The following is a 20,124-nucleotide window of genomic DNA, read 5'->3' on the forward strand; positions in this document are numbered from 1 at the left end:
TACTTAGTAAGAGTGATGAGAAGATTGAAGGAATCCTCCATTATCCATTTGTTTTGTAATTGTAGAGTTTTCAGATGTTCAAATGGGAGGCACATGTGAGGTGAAAAATACTATAGTCTTTAAGAATGAGACCTAAAGTTACAGTCTGCCTCTATTCTGAAAAGTGACTCTGAGAAAAGACTTGTGATACTCATGGTTATCCTAAGAGCTTCAGTGTTGCCCACAGGAAACATGTTCAATTATAGGTAAAAACATGAGGTTGAGAAGCCCTTGTACCCTCAGGCATTCTCTCTGCTGTGGCCCAACCCAGGCTGATTGCCTCAAGGAGAGGAGTCAGGATCCCAATGTGCTCCACACTAGTCCCTTAGAAAGTGCTTAATATACTCCTGTAAATGTCTGCTACCTAAATGCAACTGCAAGTGTGATTGCAGTGATAATCTCTTCTGCTGTGTATGCTGCCCGGCAAAAAGACTCAGCATGTGCTAGGTTTACATTCTGACTAGCCCCTGTGCTGCTTCAGTAGTGAGGCTCAGTAGTGTGGGGGGAAATATGTGTGTGTATATAGATAGATACAATAGACACACACACACATACAAGGTCTTCATAAAGTCCTTGTGCACTTTTAAACTTTAATAACTTAGGCTGTAGGTATGATAGAAACAATCTGTAAATGGTATTTAAAAAGCAAATTTATTAAAGTTTTAGGACAACTAGAGTGCACAATGCTAGACTTCAGTTTATTCTTAAATAAGATGGAGCTCCGTGCCGCTATGCTCTGAATGTACGACAGTTCCAAAACGACATTTTCCCAGAGAAGTGGATAGGCAGAGGTGGACCAATTGCTTGGCCACGTCATTCACCTGACCTGTCACCATTGGATTTCTTTTTATGGGGACATGTTAAAGATGTCATTTACTTGTCAAAACCATGTTCTTTGGTGGAACTTAGGGCTAGGATCACCAATGCAATTAGTGCAGTAACTCTTGAGCAACTGGGAAATGTTTTCAAAGAGTTGGAAGATCGGATAGAGCACTGTATCACGCTGGATGGTGGTTATGTTGAAGCCTAGCATTGTGTGCTCTAGTTTTCCTAAAACATTAATAAAATTGCTTTTAAATGTCATTTACAGATTGCTTCTATCATACTTACAACCTAAGTTATTAAAGTTTAAAAGTGCACAAGGCTTTTATGAAGACCCTGTGTGTGTGTGTGTGTGTGTGTGTGTGTATACACGCACATGTGTGTGTGTATATATGTATGTGTATATATGTGTGTGTATGTGTATATGTATACATGTATACACACACACACACAGTAAAAGCTGTGTTATTCGGCACTTTACCATCCGAAATGCTCTATTAACCAGCATCTGTCCCACCATGGCACTTATGGTTTTGCCACCGTGAGCCAAGTCCCACTTCTTCCTCGTGGACCACGGCCTGGGGTAAAGCAGTCTGTGCAGGGCCCCCACATCCTTGTGCCCTGGCACACTGACACCAGGGAGTGAAACCCCTGGCGCACTGGATGCAGCGGGAGAGGCAGTGGCCCAAACAATCAAAGACGCCTCCAACCCGCTGGGCAGAAGCTAAGTATAACTCTCAGATAACTGGCATATTTGATTAGCTGGCACCCCCCATCCACCATGGATGCCAGATAACAGAGCTTTTACTCTGTGTGTGTGTGTGTGTGCATGCACGTGCGCGTGTGTGTGTGTGTATTAGACCTATGTGAAGTGGCTAGTATTTGCTTCGGATTCAGATTTGGCCAATTTGGGGGACAGTGATTTGATTTGGTGATTCAAATCACTGTTCTGAATTAATTCAGCCAAATCTGATTCAGAGATTTGGCCGCTGCTGAATTCGGCTGAATCAAAGAGGTCCTATCAGCCACCTGCTCTCCCAGCCCCATCAAAAGCTGTCCCGCCCGGCCCCAGTGTCGTGGCTATTTAAAAAAAAAAAAAAGCCCCACATTCACCAGCTACTGCCAGGTGTTGGGGGGGGTCAATCCCCACTGCACCCCACTGCCCTGTGCTGCATGGGGGGCTCTGTTACAAGCCCCAATCCCCTACCTGCTCTCCCACCCCAGCCAGTGGCTGCCCCACTCAGCCCCAGCATCCCAGCTCTTTTTGTTTTGTTTTTTAAAGCCCCACACTCACCAGCTGCTGCTAGGCAGGAGGGCAATCCTCCCTGCCCCCAATGCCCCACACTGCATGGGAGGCTCAGCCACAAGCCACCAGAGGCCCTGATCACCGCTGCAGCAGCTGCTGAGTGTGGGGCTTTTTTTTTTTTTTTTTAGTTTTTATTTTTGAAAAGCCAGGACACTGAGGCTGGGCAGCCATTGACAGGGCTGGGAGAGGGGGCAGGGTTTGGGGGGTGCTCAGGGGGCTGGGAGAGCAGGCAGGGGATGGGGCCTGGAGGGGGTCCCCCTTGGTCTCCACTCCCCTTCTCCAGCCTCTGCCCCCCCCTGCTCCCCACTTAACGGCACGGAGTCTGGGTCCAGCTCCCTGTTGTGGCGAGCAGGGACTGCCCAAATCTCTGAATCTCTCCAAAATTGATTCTTAGAACTTCGAATTGATTTGGTCCTTTTTATTGGCCTCCCGATTTGATTTGGATTCAGAGATTCAGCTCCCGAATCGAGCCAAATCTCCTCCAAATCAAAGCAGCACCCGAAGCTTTGCACAGCCCTACTATATATATACAGAGAGAGAGAGAGGCAGCCAGACTCTAACTATTGATGCCAAAGAAATATGTTTTATGGCCAAGAGCAAGGTAATTGTAGAACTGCTATGTAATAGTTGAACACATTACTTTATAATGACACACATCTTAATGGATCGGTCTTCTTTTTCTTTGTAATGGTAGTTTCAAAGGATATCTTTTTTACCTAGCAGCATTGTATGTCTTCTTCACTCTGTCTGACAGTATCTTAGAAATAAGTGAAAAATAGAGACACTAAGGAAGATGCTTAATGCTTTTAAGTGAGCAGATTGCCAGTGGAAAGAAACACTGCATCATGATAGTTTCAGTTATATATTTTTCAGTTATACTTTCCCAGAATATTACAAAATTAGGTTTTGAAAACACCATCACAAGCAATCTTGTGAAGTCAGGGGTGAGTATTAAAAATGGCAGTAGAAACAGCCAACTGTTAAGAAGTTTCTTGCAACTTTTTGCAAATGGATACTTGATTTGAATTTTTAAGCCTTTTGCTTGATCCATTGAATGGATACAAGTGTAATCAAATTTTATTTAGAGGACCCCTGGTGGGATAAAATGAGAGAAATTTTTAGAATTGATGCCTATGAAGGGCAATTTCTCATGCAGCATCGGGGACCAAGATGGGGTGACCCTCTGTGTTTGGGATTCGGCATTTCCTACATGTTGCTTCATGGATTGTAGTTGGGTGAGAAGTAGCACAAGGTCAGTCTCTCAGCTGCACCATATAAGAACATAAGAAAATGTTAGAAAAAAGCTTTGTACACATATTAAATCAACTTGTAAATGTGTATTTGCTTTTAATGTTGTAACAAAATTCATTTTTATATCAGCAAACTCTTCAGGGCAAAGTAGATAGGATAACAACCAAAGGATTATAGCTATCTATAACACAGTCAGAAGTAGTCACTACAAACCTATTTAAACCCTCTCAACATTAAGGCAGGACAGAACATTTAAGCATGAGTAATGTTTTCTTTCCATTTCTTTCCTTGAAGCAAACTGACATCAGTCAGCTGGTACTTGCACTGAAGGTGAGGGGACAGTAACTAATGTAGGGCTATCCAACTTCTAAGTGGCCAGGGGCTGCATGCCCCACAGGCTGCCCTAGCGGGGACTGCACCAATGAGGGTGACAGGCTTGCAGGCTGCATGTTGCCTGGATGCCCCCCCCCCCCAATTGCACTGTGCACCTGTACCCTTCCCCCTCTGCTGTAGCACATGGTTTTGTTCCCCCGCTGCTGTAGCACATGGCTTTGGTGGGCTCCCACCCCCCGTCACACACTGAGCTGAGCCCACATGGATGCTCCATCCCACCAGTGCAGCACACACCCACACAGACAACCCACTGCTGCAGTGCATGTCCACATGGGTGCCTCCCCCACAGTTGCATTGCATGCTGCACAACTCTGGCCTTACCTTGAGTGTCCCACCCCATACCATGCTGTGCCTCACTGCCCTGACGGGTGGGTATACAATGTGGAAGCTGGAGCAGGGAAGGAGGGAAAGCCCAGAGGCGCTGGCTTCTGTTCCAGCCAGAGTGACAGGGGGACTTGTGGCCAGGTAGGAGCCTGGGAGCTGAACTTAACTCCTTGCAGGCTACATAGCTTTCCAAGAGGTTTATGATGAATTTTAAACGTAGTCAGAATGTACTATAGTTACAAGCAAGGGAGGTTTAGGTTGAATATTAGGACAAGCTTTCTCACTAGGAGGGTGGTGAAGCACTGGAACAGGTTACGTAGAGAGGTGGTCAACTCTCCATCCTTGGAGGTTTTTAAGGCCCGGCTTGACAAAGCCCTAGCTGCAATGATCTAGTCGGGATGGTCCTGCTTTGAGCAGGGGGTTGGACTTAGATGACCTCCTGCGATCCCTTCCAACCCTCATTTTCTATGATTCCATGATTCTATAAATGTGTCTTTTAATATCACATAAGATATGCATCGTAATATTGAATTCATACAACACAAAATGCAGAATGAATAGAAACTTGTGCTTGGTTATAAACAGAAGATTAAAATGATCGTCCCCTTTCAGTACTAACATTTGATCCACACACTCAAATTATTGATGAAATGAAAATGTTTAAGGTTAGTAGGTGAGCTGTCTGGGCTCAGTTAAACAGCATTTCTGGTATTGTCAATGAAACTTTCACTTGGCAGAATATTTCCTTCTAAGTTCTTATAATAACCCCACAAAGCTCTTTCTTTAGGCAGGACTTGATTGACACAGTAATTTATTTAGACTGCAAAAAAGTCACTTAGAGTAGTGTCACATTTATTGGTTGTCACTTTTTCATGCTGTGCAACTTCTCTCTATATCATTTTATCCTGTCAGTTCTTTCCAGATACCTTTCTCCAGACTTGCAGCAGTTGTTTTCTATGATAATAGCTTTCCCAGATCATTACAGCCGTGTTAGACTTCTGCAGTTTTTTATGTCTGATTCATCATTTGGTTTAAACCCCAAGCCACTGTACACACACTAATCTTGACACACAAGGCAAAGGCATAAAATTGTCAACTTTGACTTTGAATTTCTTGTTTTCCCTAGAAATGTAGTCACTATCTTGGTTTTATTTAAATTAATCTTTGACTCAGTAGGAAGACAAACTAGTAGGAATGTAGTTTAACTAGGTCACAACTTTATTGTATAACACATTAGGAAATTGTTTTGTAATAACTAGCATCGATCGACCTTCCTTTGGTGATCTGTATCATTGGTTCTCTGCCCCTCTGTACCATCAGGAGAGACCTGTCCTCAGTCCCCAACCACTTACACCATTAGTCTCTCACTGTCCTCCTCTTCATATGAAGGTTAGGGTCTGGAGAGGTGAGATTGTCTCACCCGCCCCCACCTTGCCACCAACACTGCTACCGGCATCTGCAAGCAGTCCCCGCTAACCCCCCGCCCTGCCACTGGCACCACCCCTGGCATCTATGGGTGGTTCTTGCTTGTCACTGCTGACACCGATGCCAGCATCTGGGGGTGGTCCCAGCTTGCCACTTGGTGCCCTGGTGCCCCCCCCCCCCAGTCTTGGGAGGCACCAGTCATTCATGCTGGGAACTAGTCCTCTCATGATTTCATTTAATTGCATCAAGAACTTAGCAAATTGTGACATTATGAAGAAGCTAAGACCTCACAAGACAGCAAAGTAACCAGTAGTTTTCTTTCTCCTTTGAGACAAACTATGGGGGATAGTATCCCATAAGATGAGCAGGTGAAGATGATTAAGTGTGGGGGGTGGAGGTCCAATAAGCAACTGCCCAGGATTCACCTTCCTAAAATAAAAAAAAAGGGGTGTGTAATGTTGGACCAGCTACCTAGTGGCTTTTAACATATTGTAAAAATAGGTTATGGCTGCACGTAGAGAATGGCAAAGCCCTGCTCCTATGCTGGAGTCCATTGAATACAGTGGGACCTCCATAAAGATGCAAATGTGTAAGATCGAGGTTGTCCTAACTTTGTTTTCCAAGGTCATACAAGAGATCCGTGTCTAGGATGAAAATAGACCCATTTCCCTTAACACCCAGTCTATGACCCTGTCCACTCCTGAAATTAATACTTCTGAAAGTTTTATGGCGCTAGTAAACTTTTGCACCACATGTTCGGTTGTATTTTTTTGGTTGTGTTTTGGGGTTGTTTTTTTTTACCCCCGAAACAAAATAAATATGTCAGTAGAAGAGGTAGTCCAGTATTTTTTTCTTTGAATATATGTGACTGTTTGGGGCAAAAGTCTTAATTGGAGTTTTCCTCATTGGTATGCTCCTACACAGCACATCCTTTTTGCTCCTTGGCTGCTTCTCCAAGGTGATAAATAAATTCTCTGAGGCTGAAGAACTCAAAAGAACTATTTTTTTTCCTGGTAAAATTGTGTGTGCAGTTGTCCTGACAGTACCACATAAATACAAGGGGTAATTACCCACTTAATTTGGAAATTAACACTTTATTTTAATTGTTCCACCATTCTAAATTAATTTTACATTTAATTTTAACAGCCATCATAATTAATTCATTTGAAATTCATTGGATTTGAGATATAATTTTAGAGATTTCTCCTTGTAATGTATCATTTTGTGAGAATCCATTAATTAGCCATTGTGGTGTCTGACACCACATCTCTAGTTGGTGACAAATAATGATCAACATAAAATACTATGTAGTGAAGCCCATTTTTATCAACAGCTTTAATTCATTAAAAAAAACCTCAACCCTGCAGTTGTATGGATGACAAAGAAGCTTGCAAGTGTGTAAATATAACATCAATGATTTTTAAATAAAATTTTATTTTATTTAAGGCTGATGACAATCACAAAATGCCAAGTACCAGGAAATATTTTTTTTCTATTGCATCTTTCAAAGCCAGGCTTGCAACCATTACAAAAATGCTTGTTTCTGTAACTAGAGTACTACTTATTTTGTAAGTAAAACCCATGCTATAAAATCAGAGAGGATATATATTGCATATATTTTCTTTTATTGCTGCAATAGCTGCACCTGGGTTGTTTCTGCATCTCATCTTAGAAGCAGGTTATTGTCAATAACAATTCATTTATTCCTCTGATAGTTCTCATTAGGGGTTTGAATCCAGGAAAAATATAACAATTAGGCTGTGAATTGCTTGGTAGCCCATAACACAGATTTTTATGAAAATAATGGACAGATGTTTCTTAGACTGAGAGATAAGATCTTATATTAATGAGACCAGTGATTTGTGTTTATGTATGTGTATGTGGTAGGGAGAGGATAAGAAAAGGAAAAAAAGTGTGGATTCCAAAGTCTGTTTGTTTTGTCTTCATATTATATATATTTTTTCTGTAGTTTGCATTATCATTTCCTGATAGTGTTACCATACACTTTTGACATTGCTCCAAAACTCTGAGAACTTTTGTGTGGTCTTCATCTTGGAATTTTACAGGGCACAGAATGGAAATTGAATGTACAGAAAGGATTATTAGCCTTATCTTTAGTGTAACCATTACCTATAAGATCTGGGTGCCAAAACTTATGCAAAGCAGAATTCTTAAAGAACAACACTCTCCATTGCCCCCTATCTAATCTATCCAGCCTTTTCTCTGTGGCAATTTACAGATTTGACAAGGGATCTCAAATTCTCTTTCTCCATAACCTTATTACACTACTTGTATTGATAATAATAATATCTATAATCATAGTAATTACAAAATAAACCCAATAAACTGTATTGGTCATTAGGAAGAAAAAGTCTCTGGCGTCAGAGTATCCCATAGCTGCTGACTACAGAGTTTTCTGTACTTGCTGGCACTGGCCACTGTTGGAAACAGGATATTGGTCTAGAGGGACCACTGGTTTTGATTCAGTAAAGCAGCATGTTCTTATAAGCGTACATGGGAAAGGATGTTCTTAATTTATTTGGCAAACCAAGGGAACGTGCATCAATTCCCTGAATTTCACATTTGCTACTTCATTTAGTAAATACTGTAATAATTTTGCAACTGGCTGTTAGTGCGTATTATCTAGGCATTCCTCTTTAGTACTGTGATCAGTATTGCTAATGAGATTTTTTTCCCCCTTCCCCAGGTCTGGGCTTCAGTATTGCCGGCGGAGTAGGAAATCAACATATTCCTGGAGACAACAGCATTTATGTTACTAAGATTATTGATGGAGGAGCAGCCCAGAAAGATGGAAGATTGCAAGTTGGAGACAGACTTCTTATGGTGAGAAGAATAACCACCTGGAACTGTATTTGAAGCTGAGCAAATCTGTTTCAGATGGGGAGTTTAATTCAAATTCCCTCAAACTGGAGAGAAATTTGTAGCAATCAGAGCTAACTTGTGCACATCTACACAAGATGCTTAATGTGCAGAAGACTAATTCTACTGCGCATTAGCGTGGTGGGCAAAGCCTGTGCTAATGTGCAGTAGATTTAGAATAATGCTCATTAATGTCACTAAAAAAAATTCATCTGCACTAATGTGTAGTAGCACTGATTACTGTGCATTAAGTTATTACAGGTACTAAACTTAATGCACCATAATTACAGTACATTAATGAACATGTAGATGCACCCTGAATAATTAATTGTAAATGTACCATGTTCTCCATGTTGGTATTGTTTCACTGAATGCTTGTTTTTGGGGCTGCTGCTAAATAAGTGTTTAATTAGAAAACCCAACACATTTTTGATGAAGACAAATCCATGAGCTCATTCAACTCAAGATATATATATTTACTGTGATTAAAATAAATATTTTACTACCCATGCTCACACCATGGAGCAGTGTTAAATCAGTGCACCAGAGCACAGTTCTAGATGAAAATGAAAATTACCTTTTTGCGCCAGTTCTACTTCTCAGATTTCCATTTTTACTTTCTGGCATTTTAAGAAAAGATGTGTTCAGTACAGTATAGCTATTTTCTGTAGTATAGTATAGCTGTTTTCTGTAGTCCTTTTCAGTTCTAAGTGTCCCAAACAGTGTGATTTCTATCTCTTACTTCGAGAGACTGTTTTGCACCCTTACGAATTTCTCGATGAGGAATTTTTTTTTATAGTCTCTGTTTCATCACATTACTCCCTTGGGACCATTCTAAATATTTTCACCGTGTTCATGTTGTTTATATTTAATGGAAGACATGGAAACCCTGTTGAAGTCAATGGAAATTTTGCCACTGATTTTGGTAGAGCCAGACTCTCATCTCCATTGGGTTTCACTGATATCAGTTCATCTGATTGTTTTTTGTCAAGCATCTACTGAAATGCTTTCTTGACTCAGTAGGCTTTAATGTGCAGGAGTCCATTTTACTACGCATTAAAGCGTCACATAAAATACTGTGCAATTATGTTAATGGACAGTAAAATAGGCTACAGCACATTACACATCACTTAAAAAAGTGTGTTTTCAGTACCTGCGCATTAGGGCAGCCTAATGCACACTTATTTAGTACCTCACATTGAAGGTACTAAATTTAATGTGCATTAGGAAAAGTGCATTAATGAATATGTAGATGTACCCAGTGTCATAAAGAGAATTTATTTTTTGTACCTCTTTGGCCTGTGACAAGATGTCAGTGCACCGTGAAATTTCACTAGTCTTTTCTGAAGTTTAAATCCATTTTTTTCCTTGGCAGAGCTGAGATATTTCTTTCACCTACCTATAGAGGGAGTCCATTTTACAGTTTCATAGTTTCTAAGGTCGGAAGAGACCTAAACCCCTGCCCTGGGCAGGAATGAGTGCTGGAATCATAATACTCCAGCCAAATTTACAAGAAATAATGGCCACAAGCTAGCAGAGAGCAGATTTAGATTGGACATTAGGAAGAACTCCTTCACAGTTAGCGTGGCCAAGGTCTGGAATGGGCTCCCAAGGGAGGTGGTGCTCTCCCCTACCCTGGGGGTCTTCAAGAGGAGGTTGGATATGCATCTAGCTGGGGTCATCTAGACCCAGCACTCTTTCCTGCCTATGCAGGGGGTCGGACTCGATGATCTATTGAGGTCCCTTCTGACCCTAATATCTATGAATCTATAGAATATCTATCCAACCTCCTCTTCAAGACCCCCAAGGTGAGGGAGAGCACCACTTCCCTTGGGAGCCCATTCCAGAGCCTGGCAGCGCTAACCATAAAGACAACTGGCTGATATGTTAAACAGAAAGGAACTCAGAACTCATGAAGGTCATTATTCTGTAGCATAAATCTGAACAGATAAATAAACTGACTCATTTGTAATTAAATATGATTAAAATCCCAGGTTTCTTTTGGTATTTCTGCTTTCAGGGTTTCTACTACATTGAATAACATATCACTTTTGACAAACAGGGTGTTTATAGACATGCTGTAGGAGGCAGGGTGGAGTGGGGGCAGGAGCGCTTTAATTAGCATGGATCTGAGAGCCGCGGTAATTAAAGCGCCCAAAGTATCACATGTATCAGCATCCCACACTGAAAAATGGTGGCCAGGGCACTTTAACTAAAGCTCGGCAAATAACTAAACCTCTGCCACTTTTTCAGTGCGGAGACACTGATGCACGTGACTCTGGAGTCTGCTGGAGCGCGGTAATTGCCACAGCTTAATGCTCCAATGCACTGTAATTACATTGCGTAGGAGCAGCCTCCCTGCACATGTATAGGATCCCACAGTTTTGACCTTTTGTATTTTTCACGGCTTATATTATCCCAAGATGCTTCTGATTTTATTGTTTTTTTCAGTCTGCTTCTAGTCTGTCTCTATGCCTTTGTATAATTTTGAACAAAGAGTAGTGTATGCAGTTTCTCATAGTTTTAGTGTCATCTAGGTATTTTTGTTAACAGGAGCTGTTTTTTCCTTCTTCCAAATCATTAAAAAAAATGTCATCTAAGACTATACTTAACAAAAAAATGCATCTGTTCCTCAACATGATCCAGCCCAAACTAGATTAACTTGGAGAGCAAAATAATTGTGTTTGACTACCATGGTCAGAGCCACCAGGAATTTGTCTGTTATCTTGATTTATGCTTCTACATAGCCAGTACGAAAGTATACAGATATTTCTTCACACCCAGTAGCATAAATGACTCATTTCTGTCTTCCTAAATATTTAAGTCATTCTCAGATTGACTGACCCCACATCTTCTCGTGCCACCTCCTGTATAGTTTTGAGCAGTTCATTACTTACCAGCATCACATTTTATCATTGTATTGCACATGCCTATTTTTATGAAATGGATTCATTAAAAGGAGCAAAATCAATCTCAACATTGATCCTTGTGTTTCTCCATTAGTCTTCTGCCTCCAGACTGTGCCAGCCTATATCAGAAGCCAGTTCATTTTTCTACTAAAATACTTCAGGCCTTTTATATTTTAGACATTAGGTTATTGGATCAAAAACTTTCCTCCCCTAAAAGCCAGATAAGTTAACACAATGCCTATTTGTTCATTCTTTCAGAACCTCATCAATTTTTATAAGGTAATGTGACTTCTTGATTAATCCATCCTGATTCTCCTGAATTTATCATTTTTGCAGGTTGAGTTCTGATCTTTATTGACTTCAGTGGGTGGTTGCACACAAGTTAGAATTTGAACCTTGTGATCCCTTGTCCTGTTTCTAATGAATGTTAGCAGTAAAGAAAATATTGGGAATGTGATGGTTTAAAGTCCTGCAATTCTCTGCGTCAAAGTTCACCAGTAACAAAATGGTTTGTGCAGTAAGCTCTTTTGCCAGTCCCATAAGTGTGAACTGAAATTCCACTCACAACTGGATACCTCAACTTATTTCTAAAATTTCACAAGAAAATAACCAGTTTGTTGCATGCTTTTACCAAGGCTGAATGTAGATTGTAAAGCTTTTGCAAACTGGGTGACAGTGGTTTGTGTTCAAACTGGAAATGTCCATTTTACCCAGCATTCCCTTCTTATAAACAGCAGCTAAACTGACTTCTTTTGCCTCTTGAGTCTTTAGTGGCTACTGCCTTTTTCGGGCCCATCCACTCACTGGAGATCAAGACTTATAGTTGCATCAGTACCCAAGTGTGAGTACCTTCCCTGAACAATCTTTACAGGGTCTAAAATGGCTGTCCTTCTTTCCTAGATGATACTTCTCTTCCAGTAGGCAAGTCAGGGTAGTTGCATCTTAATGCTATTTGCCATTCCATGGATTCTCTCTTGATCAACTTTTAAATGGGGGTCATCATTGACCACAAGATGAACATGAGCCTGCAATGCGATGCTGCGGCTAGCAAAGCAACCAAAACTTTGGCTTGCATCCATAGATGCTTCTCAAGCAAATCCCAGGACGTCATTCTCCCCTTGTACTTGGCCTTGGTAAGGCCACAGCTGGAGTACTGCGTCCAGTTTTGGGCTCCACAATTCAAAAAGGATGTGGAGAAGCTCGAGAGAGTCCAGAGAAGAGCCATGCGCATGATCAGAGGTCAGGAAAACAGACCTTATGACAACAGACTGAGAGCTATGGGGCTCTTTAGCCTGGAAAAGCGCAGGCTCAGGGGTGATCTGATGGCCACCTACAAGTTTATCAGGGGTGCCCACCAGTACCTGGGGGAACATTTGTTCACCAGAGTGCCCCAAGGGATGACGAGGTCGAATGGTTATAAACTGCTGCAAGACTGTTTCAGGCTGGACATGAGGAAGAATTTCTTTACTGTCTGAGCCCCCAAGGTCTGGAACAGCCTGCCATCGGAGGTGGTTCAAGCACCTACATTGAACACCTTCAAGAGTAAGTTGGATGCTTATCTTGCTGGGATCCTATGACCCCAGCTGACTTCCTGCTCTTCGGGTGGGGGGCTGGACTCGATCTTCCGAGGTCCGTTCCAGCCCTAATGCCTATGAAATCTATGAAATCTATAAATATGTGGAATTTACATTTTGTTCCTTTCATTCTTAATAAAAAAGAAAAAGGAGTGTGGAGTGAGAAGTTAATTCTGTCAAAGGAGGAATTTCCCCTTGCCTACCTATCACACCTACAGAGTTGTTCTCTCAGCCTGGCTACTCTCATTTCTTCATAACTGGTTATAGGTTGCGTCTGATCACTTTCAGTATTTTTTTTTTTTTTTTTTTTTGCTTTTACCTTGGGAAATGGCTGTCAGTTCATGCCATTTTTCTCATTTCCCTTTGTGAGTTGTGAGCGGAAGAATTCATTACATTCCTTTGGCAATGTTACTACTTGTGTCAATACAACATTACCCTTGTCATCTGTAAAGCCTTACTTCTGCTTCACTGATGTCTTGTCTCTTACATACTTGAACTCTTCCTTATTATTTTCTTACTCAGTTGTACATCCGTTCTCTAACTTTTTCTCCTTTGTTTCTTTCTACAACTTCTTAGAATCTGTAATCTTTCTGTAACTCATCAACACTTAATAACTCCCCCCTCCCCTCCCAACCCCATATCCTGTAGTAGTTTTATACATAGTATAAAACTCTCATAGTAGTTTTATACATAAAACATTTCTGCTTCCCAAAGAACATAAAAATCAAATGCTTTAAATAAAGTTGCAAATCTCATAAAATAGATCCTATAAACAGAAAGCAATATTCGAAAGTGAAAAGGTACCATCTGAGTGCCTTGATAGTCCTGCAGTTCCTAAATGCAAATTACTATCAGTGCATTTTGGCACTCTGAAGACGTAATTTACTTTGTAATTCTAAGTAATCATATTGTGAAACCTATAGGAAAAGCCTCCCTTATTGGGCAGTCTCCAGTTTTAAGAGATTATTTCAGTATAACAATAAATGTTACTAATTTCTTTTGACTTCCTCACGATTTCAAGAACCCCTGCTTGGCTGCATCCATTCCATAAATCCTTCCTATTCTTTAATATAAGTTCTTCACTTTTAAGGGCTATATCAATTAAAAAAGAAGTCTCTCCCTATTAAAACCATATTGGAGTTTGGCTTAAATAGCCATGGTGCAATTTGAGTCTAAGTGCTCCTTCTACTATATATGCACATACTACCTTTTATCTGTCAGTTCAGTTTCTTTATTTCCCCCATTTATCTCGGAATCACCAACTCTTTGCATTACATGCAGACAGCAAATCTGTTTTAGGACCCCAGACACTTAGCTCACAGCCAGTGATAATCCAAGCAAACTGAAGTGAGAGGGAATAAAAAGCAATGAATGAGATCTGATTTAAAGACAGCCAGTCAGTCAAACGCTCCTCCTTCCTGCACACAATGAGCACCAGCTGTAGTCCAATTAAACCAACAGTTCATGGGATAATGTGTAGGTAATTAACCCAAACAAACCCACTTTCTTAAGGGAAATTTTGGGATTGTTGCACAAAAGAACTTCTCTCTCTTTTTAGAGCTCTTTAAATCATGTTGAACTTTAAAAAGGCTGTGCATGTGCACATTCATCAGCAGCAATAGACCATTTACAGCCAACAGTTCGCAGATGTTCTCAGGAGAATGCTTGCTCAAGACTCACTTCAATATAATCCACTTTGTGAAGGAAATGTAGAGAGTATTTGCACAAAAGCAAACTTTATCCCAGAAAAAGGAAGATATTCTCTCTCTCTCTCTCTCTCTCTCCCCCCCCTCCTACCATGCATGTAAGTACAACCCAAATAAACTTTAGTCACTAGATGAAAAGTACAGTTTTTCCTTAAAAGATTAAACCAAAATAAAGCAAATATGTCCCTATTGGAACTCTTATTTTGTAGTCATTTGCTCTTCTCTGACTTCCCAATGCAGTGATTTTTTTTGTAGAGTGCTTAGACTATCTCTTTGAGGAGCCTAAGCTTTTTACTGTAGCTCCTCCTTGAATGCCTTGCATTTTTCAGGATGAACCTGAGAAGACTTCCAAATTAAATTGTCCTCTAGAATGGCATTTGATGGCATAAAATGAAGTGTGCCATCCCTGTTGGTAGAATTGTTGGAGTATTCTTGATGATTAATATGTGAAAACCAAGGGGGGTTTTTTGGTGATATTTTTTATTGGGCCAATTGTATAGTTGGAATGGAGGTTAGATAAGGTTTTGAAAGCCCTCTTTGAAGCATTCAGTCAGTCCAATGAAAGGTATCACCAAAAAAACATGCTTGTCCCACCCCTGTTGGTGTCATCTTTGATTACGCTTGTAGGTTTACTTTATCCCTTCCCTTTTTGCCAAATTACTCCCTCTTCTCACATCCTCTTCTTGTGGTTCAGGCTGCTACCTTCTCATATTTTTCCCTTTGGGAGCTGTTTTCAGTTTTCTTGATTTGTGACTTCAAGCTGCTGCCTGGGAGTCCCTCCTACCATCATCCTGAAGGGAATTCAGTTTGCATTTTGGGCATAAAGCCAGTGCAAGGGCTGTGCATTACCAAATGCACAACCACTCTGGATTCACTTCACATATATAAAAAACCAGCGGCACCTAGTGTGGGATACCTGGCATTACATTTTCCTTAGTAAATAATATATTTTTTTTAAAATTCCAAATGTATCCTTTTGTTATAATAACAGTTGAACAACAAATGAAAATCTTACAAAGAAAACATTAAAGAATCACTGTGTGTGTGTGTGTGTGTGTGTGTGTGTGTAGTGATTCTGTAATGTTTTCTTTGTAAGATTTTCATTTGTGTTGTGTATATATATATATGTATGTATGTATATAAGTATATATGTAACAAATGAAAATCTTACAAATATATATATATATATATATATATATATATATATATATATATATATATATGTTGCTAACCAACTACACTGTCCCTGGTACTCCTTGTATTCTAAGTCTGTAGCATCAGGTTGAATCCACCTTCTCTGTTCACAAAGAGTTTTGTCCAAACACTCTCCCCCAGGGCCCCAGTGGTACATCCAACATAGCCACCATTTACTCACCTCTCTGTCTCACCTTACCAAGTTGCATGGATTTTGAAAAGCCCCCTTCTTGGTACAGGGAGGTTACCCAAGTGCATTCGGTGCATGTTTTCCTTTCCAAGTTCCTATCCTTTGATCCCTGTGATGCGACTTTGAAATTCACACTGCTGATTTGTAAACAATCTTTTCTAACATCACTAGAGAACTTGTTGATTTTAAAGCATCCTCTTTTCCCCTTGTTCGTTCCCATAGGAGCTTTTCTCATTTGCTCCTAGTTAGTCTAATTTTAATAGTTTTGTTTTAACAAATATCCTCTTTTAGTCATTCACCTCCCTTTACCTGTTCATTATCTTATGGACTTTTCAATAAACCTCTTTTTAAGTAGTTATTCCCCCCACCCCCAAATTCATGCTTACTAAATCACTGCTTCACTTCAGCTAACTGTTCATAGCTAATGGAGATGCTCAACAGGTTTCCACATGATTTATGCCAGCATATTTTCACGTGTTTCAATATCTTAAAGCAGAGTATGTATACTTCTTGTTTTCTTATTTGGGGTACATTGCCCACATTTAATCTTCTTTATCTCTGGCTCGTGTTTCTCAAATCACATCTCCTAATGCCACTTCACAGAGTAATTTGAAAGCTTCATTGACCATGCATTGGCTCTGGCACAGCAGCTATAATGCTTTATTGAAATACCTTTAGTGGCAACTGAAAATCTGTCACAATAACATTTGCTGTTCTTTTGGTTTGGGAACAGGGACCGGCTCATGGAATTTTTGCTTATAGAGAGAGGGGGAGAGACTCTCCCTTCCAAAACCTAATTGTTCTTAGTGATCTACATCCCCTTCTGACTTGCTCTTTCTATGAAAAAATTATATGTGGATTGTTTGAAAGAAAGGTATCTAGGTGGTTCCCTTCTGTAAAACGACATATTTGAATAGTATATAAGAAATCAAACAATACGCATGTAAGTTTTCACACTTATGTACTGAAATGTGTATTCAGTTTCCTGTATGTATTTCTATACTATTATATACGTTAAAATTAGAAAAGGCATGGTACTCTCTAAGCCCATATACTTTACATTAATATTAAAAGTGTTGTAGGTAGAGAAGTAATCAGAACTCTTGGGGACATGATATCTTTTATTAGACCAACTAGATAGTTGCAAAAACATTTCTTTATTTGCAAGCTTTTGGGCACACGTGCTCTTCCTCAGGCATAGGAGAGTGCAAAGATTGTAAAATTTCTCCCAGTTGGAAATGAACATTCATATTTCATAGGAGAACTGAAAGATGGTGTAAGATCTCCTGGATGGAAAAGTTCACTTTACACAAAATAGACTCAGATAAAAATTGGAGCAGTCTATTTACCTCAGAGTTGTCTGATGGCAGGCAGGATGTTGAATTATGCTTTTCTCTTGTTATGATGTTCATAGTTCATGGGAGGATGGTGATGGAAGGCTCTCCTGGGCAAGGAATTTATTTTTTGTTGAGATTGCTCTGTGAGCATGCAAATTTGACTTGAAACAAAAGGCTGGAGCAAGGATATCAGCTTTCCAGTCTCAAGATGCTGAATTTTGCTTCTTTCTTGTAAAATTATGGAACAGGGATGTTGAAAAATGCAGATTCCTATGCCACGATTCCAAACTGATAACAGTAACACTTGAGGAGTCCAGAAGCTGAAGAGGAAGCAGTCTATATTTCCTGTACATTTGTTCTGAACTCAAACAAACATATTGCATTTATGTTCATAATCTTTGTGATTGCTCATTTTTGGGAGCAGCTATCCATGTTCCTTTCAAAAAGTCAGTCCTTTCTTTATGTTTTTACCTTTTGTAACTGAATTAGTCCTCTGAATAGCTCATCTATGCTTCTATCTCACTCACCTTGATTGATGGCTTTATTTATCCTGGTTTAGCTAAATTCCACGTACAAAAACTTCAGTTAATCAAACCATGCTGCACATTTTATCATGTGCAGTAATGCAGGGGTCAGCAACCTAGGGCTCATAGGCCAGATCCAGCCCAGACTACGGAGCAATTGGATTTGGTCCACAGACATGGGGTTTCAAGGGCATTGTGTCAAGGTGCTTTGGCTGTGGGCACTCTCCCTGCATCATCATGAGGACAAGCAGTGGTAATGGCCACCCTACCATCCACCTGCCAGTGCCTGCCTCTGATCTGGTATGGGTCATTTCAGCAAAAAGCTTAAAAAAAAAAAAAGTCCTTTCTCCCTAAATTAAAGAGTGAAATCCCATCCCACCTTCAGGATTCTTTCTCATTTATTTTCTTGATAGTTTTAAGACTTCTAGTAGATGAAAAATAGTCTCCAGATGTAAATTAATTATTTCTTTATTTTGAACTGTACAACATGCATGCACTCTTGAAGAACTGACTGCAAAATTCCTGTCAAATCAGTAGGAAGTAAAGTATATTGAAACAAAGTCATAGGTAGTATGCTAAGCATAACATCTATAAACTCCTCCATTTGGTTTGAGACAAAGAATGTTTTTATTTTCGGAGATAACAAGTAGCTACTTGTCTTTTAATTACACAAAAATGATGAGGCCCAAGTATCTGGTGATTAACATTTTCTGATCCTACCATTATTTCGAACAGTGACACCTTAAAAATACTTCCTGAAGGAAAAAAAAACTTTGAAAAACGTATTTAGAAGCAATTCTCATTGTAATTAGCTGTTTTATATCTATACAAAGACCAGGCCCCTTTTGGTCCCATTATGCCAAATTGGTTTCCTTACCTTGTTCATCTTATTCATTAACATTTATTACACCGGTGGTTAGCTGTTTTAATGTGAAGACAGGCCTTAATGTGTAGTCAAGAAACAAGTGAAAACTAAGAGCTCTTATTTTTCAAGGGGTGCCTTCAGTCCAGCAAGGGGTGCCACTGCCTTCAGTCTACAAAGGTTGAGAACTACTGTTCTAGGGTGCCACCCTGCCGCCTGGTGCTTACTGAAGTCCTGCTTAGAGGGCCCAATCAGACTGTATTGTGTATCCCATTGTATGAGAGTGTCTCTCCCAAATTAGGATTATAATCTTATAAATTAGGATGATGCATAACTGTATGTAACAACCAGAAGGTGCGGGAAATGGAAACCAAGAAGGGTAATCAATGCTGTGGTCAGTGGTTACACTGATTAGTTAAGAGCATTATTTTTTTTGAGTTTGAGTCTTCTTTGTTTAAAGAATATAAATAAATGAGAGAAGTTAAATATCAGTCATTCCTGCTTGCCATCTCCTTAGCCATTTGCATTAAATTCTTTTATCAAAAGTTCAAGTGTATGGTCATTTTGAAGTCTGTAGTAGGAAAAAAGAAAGTGAAATGTGTAGTAGATATGAGAGAGAACTGGTACTCAATAGAATGCTTGTCGAAGTATTGAATGAGTGGCAGCTGCTCTGTCATCTGAGTATTAGAAGGACCATTGTTCTCTGTTTCAAACTGTGACATCATGACTCCATGTCCATGTAACCAATACAATGAAATAGTTCCACACCAAATATTTCCCTCTTTAAATGAACCTTAAAAACAGTTTGAGAATTGTAATTTAATGTTTAGATGATGTCCTTGAATTTAGCAACCCTACATCGTATCCTTCATTCTCTCTTGTTCCTGATGACTCGGCAGCAGGGTACGAGGACTCCTGGAGGGACACACAAGGGCTGGACCACTTCCCAGTTCCTGAACAGTTTGGCAGCAGTTTATAGTTCTATCTCACTGTCAAGCCTGGTTCCATAACTCGTGATTAAACTTCTTAGTGTGCCACAACTTCCTCCTATAAATACTTCCTGCAATGGACCTTCTATTGGCTTATTTTATTAATTGGAAGGTGATACCCATACTCCTGTTTATTTCTTCCCAATACCCTGTGGCTGTCCTGTCTGTTTAAACTGCAGCTCTTCCAGGAAGGAACCATCTACTCTTGTGTTAGTAGGAGGTTAGCACTATGGGGCTCTGATTTTGTTAGGTCTCCAGGCACTACCATAACGTTCAATATATTCTATATTCTGTCTCCCTTAAATTGACTTATTTCTCTTATAAATAGATATGCTTATAAATAGATATGTGTATGATATTCCTTTTTTCCTGAAAAAAAGTGTAATTGGAGGTACAGCC

The 20,124-nt window shown here is 40.0% G+C and overlaps 1 protein-coding gene across 10 annotated transcripts in view; it reads left to right on the plus strand.

The window, feature by feature from the left end:
* The window catches only part of DLG2 (discs large MAGUK scaffold protein 2), a 1,595,452-nt gene that overhangs the window by 1,131,869 nt on the left and 443,459 nt on the right, over nucleotides 1-20,124 (plus strand). For all 10 annotated transcript variants that reach the window (XM_059722034.1, XM_059721995.1, XM_059721996.1 and 7 more), the window contains one exon: nucleotides 8,268-8,404. In XM_059722034.1, the coding sequence (XP_059578017.1) occupies nucleotides 8,268-8,404 (137 nt within the window). The remainder of the gene's footprint in view (nucleotides 1-8,267; nucleotides 8,405-20,124) is intronic.

The sequence above is a fragment of the Alligator mississippiensis genome, chromosome 1, assembly GCF_030867095.1.
Source record: "Alligator mississippiensis isolate rAllMis1 chromosome 1, rAllMis1, whole genome shotgun sequence".
In the NCBI taxonomy this organism is placed as follows: Eukaryota; Metazoa; Chordata; order Crocodylia; family Alligatoridae; genus Alligator; species Alligator mississippiensis.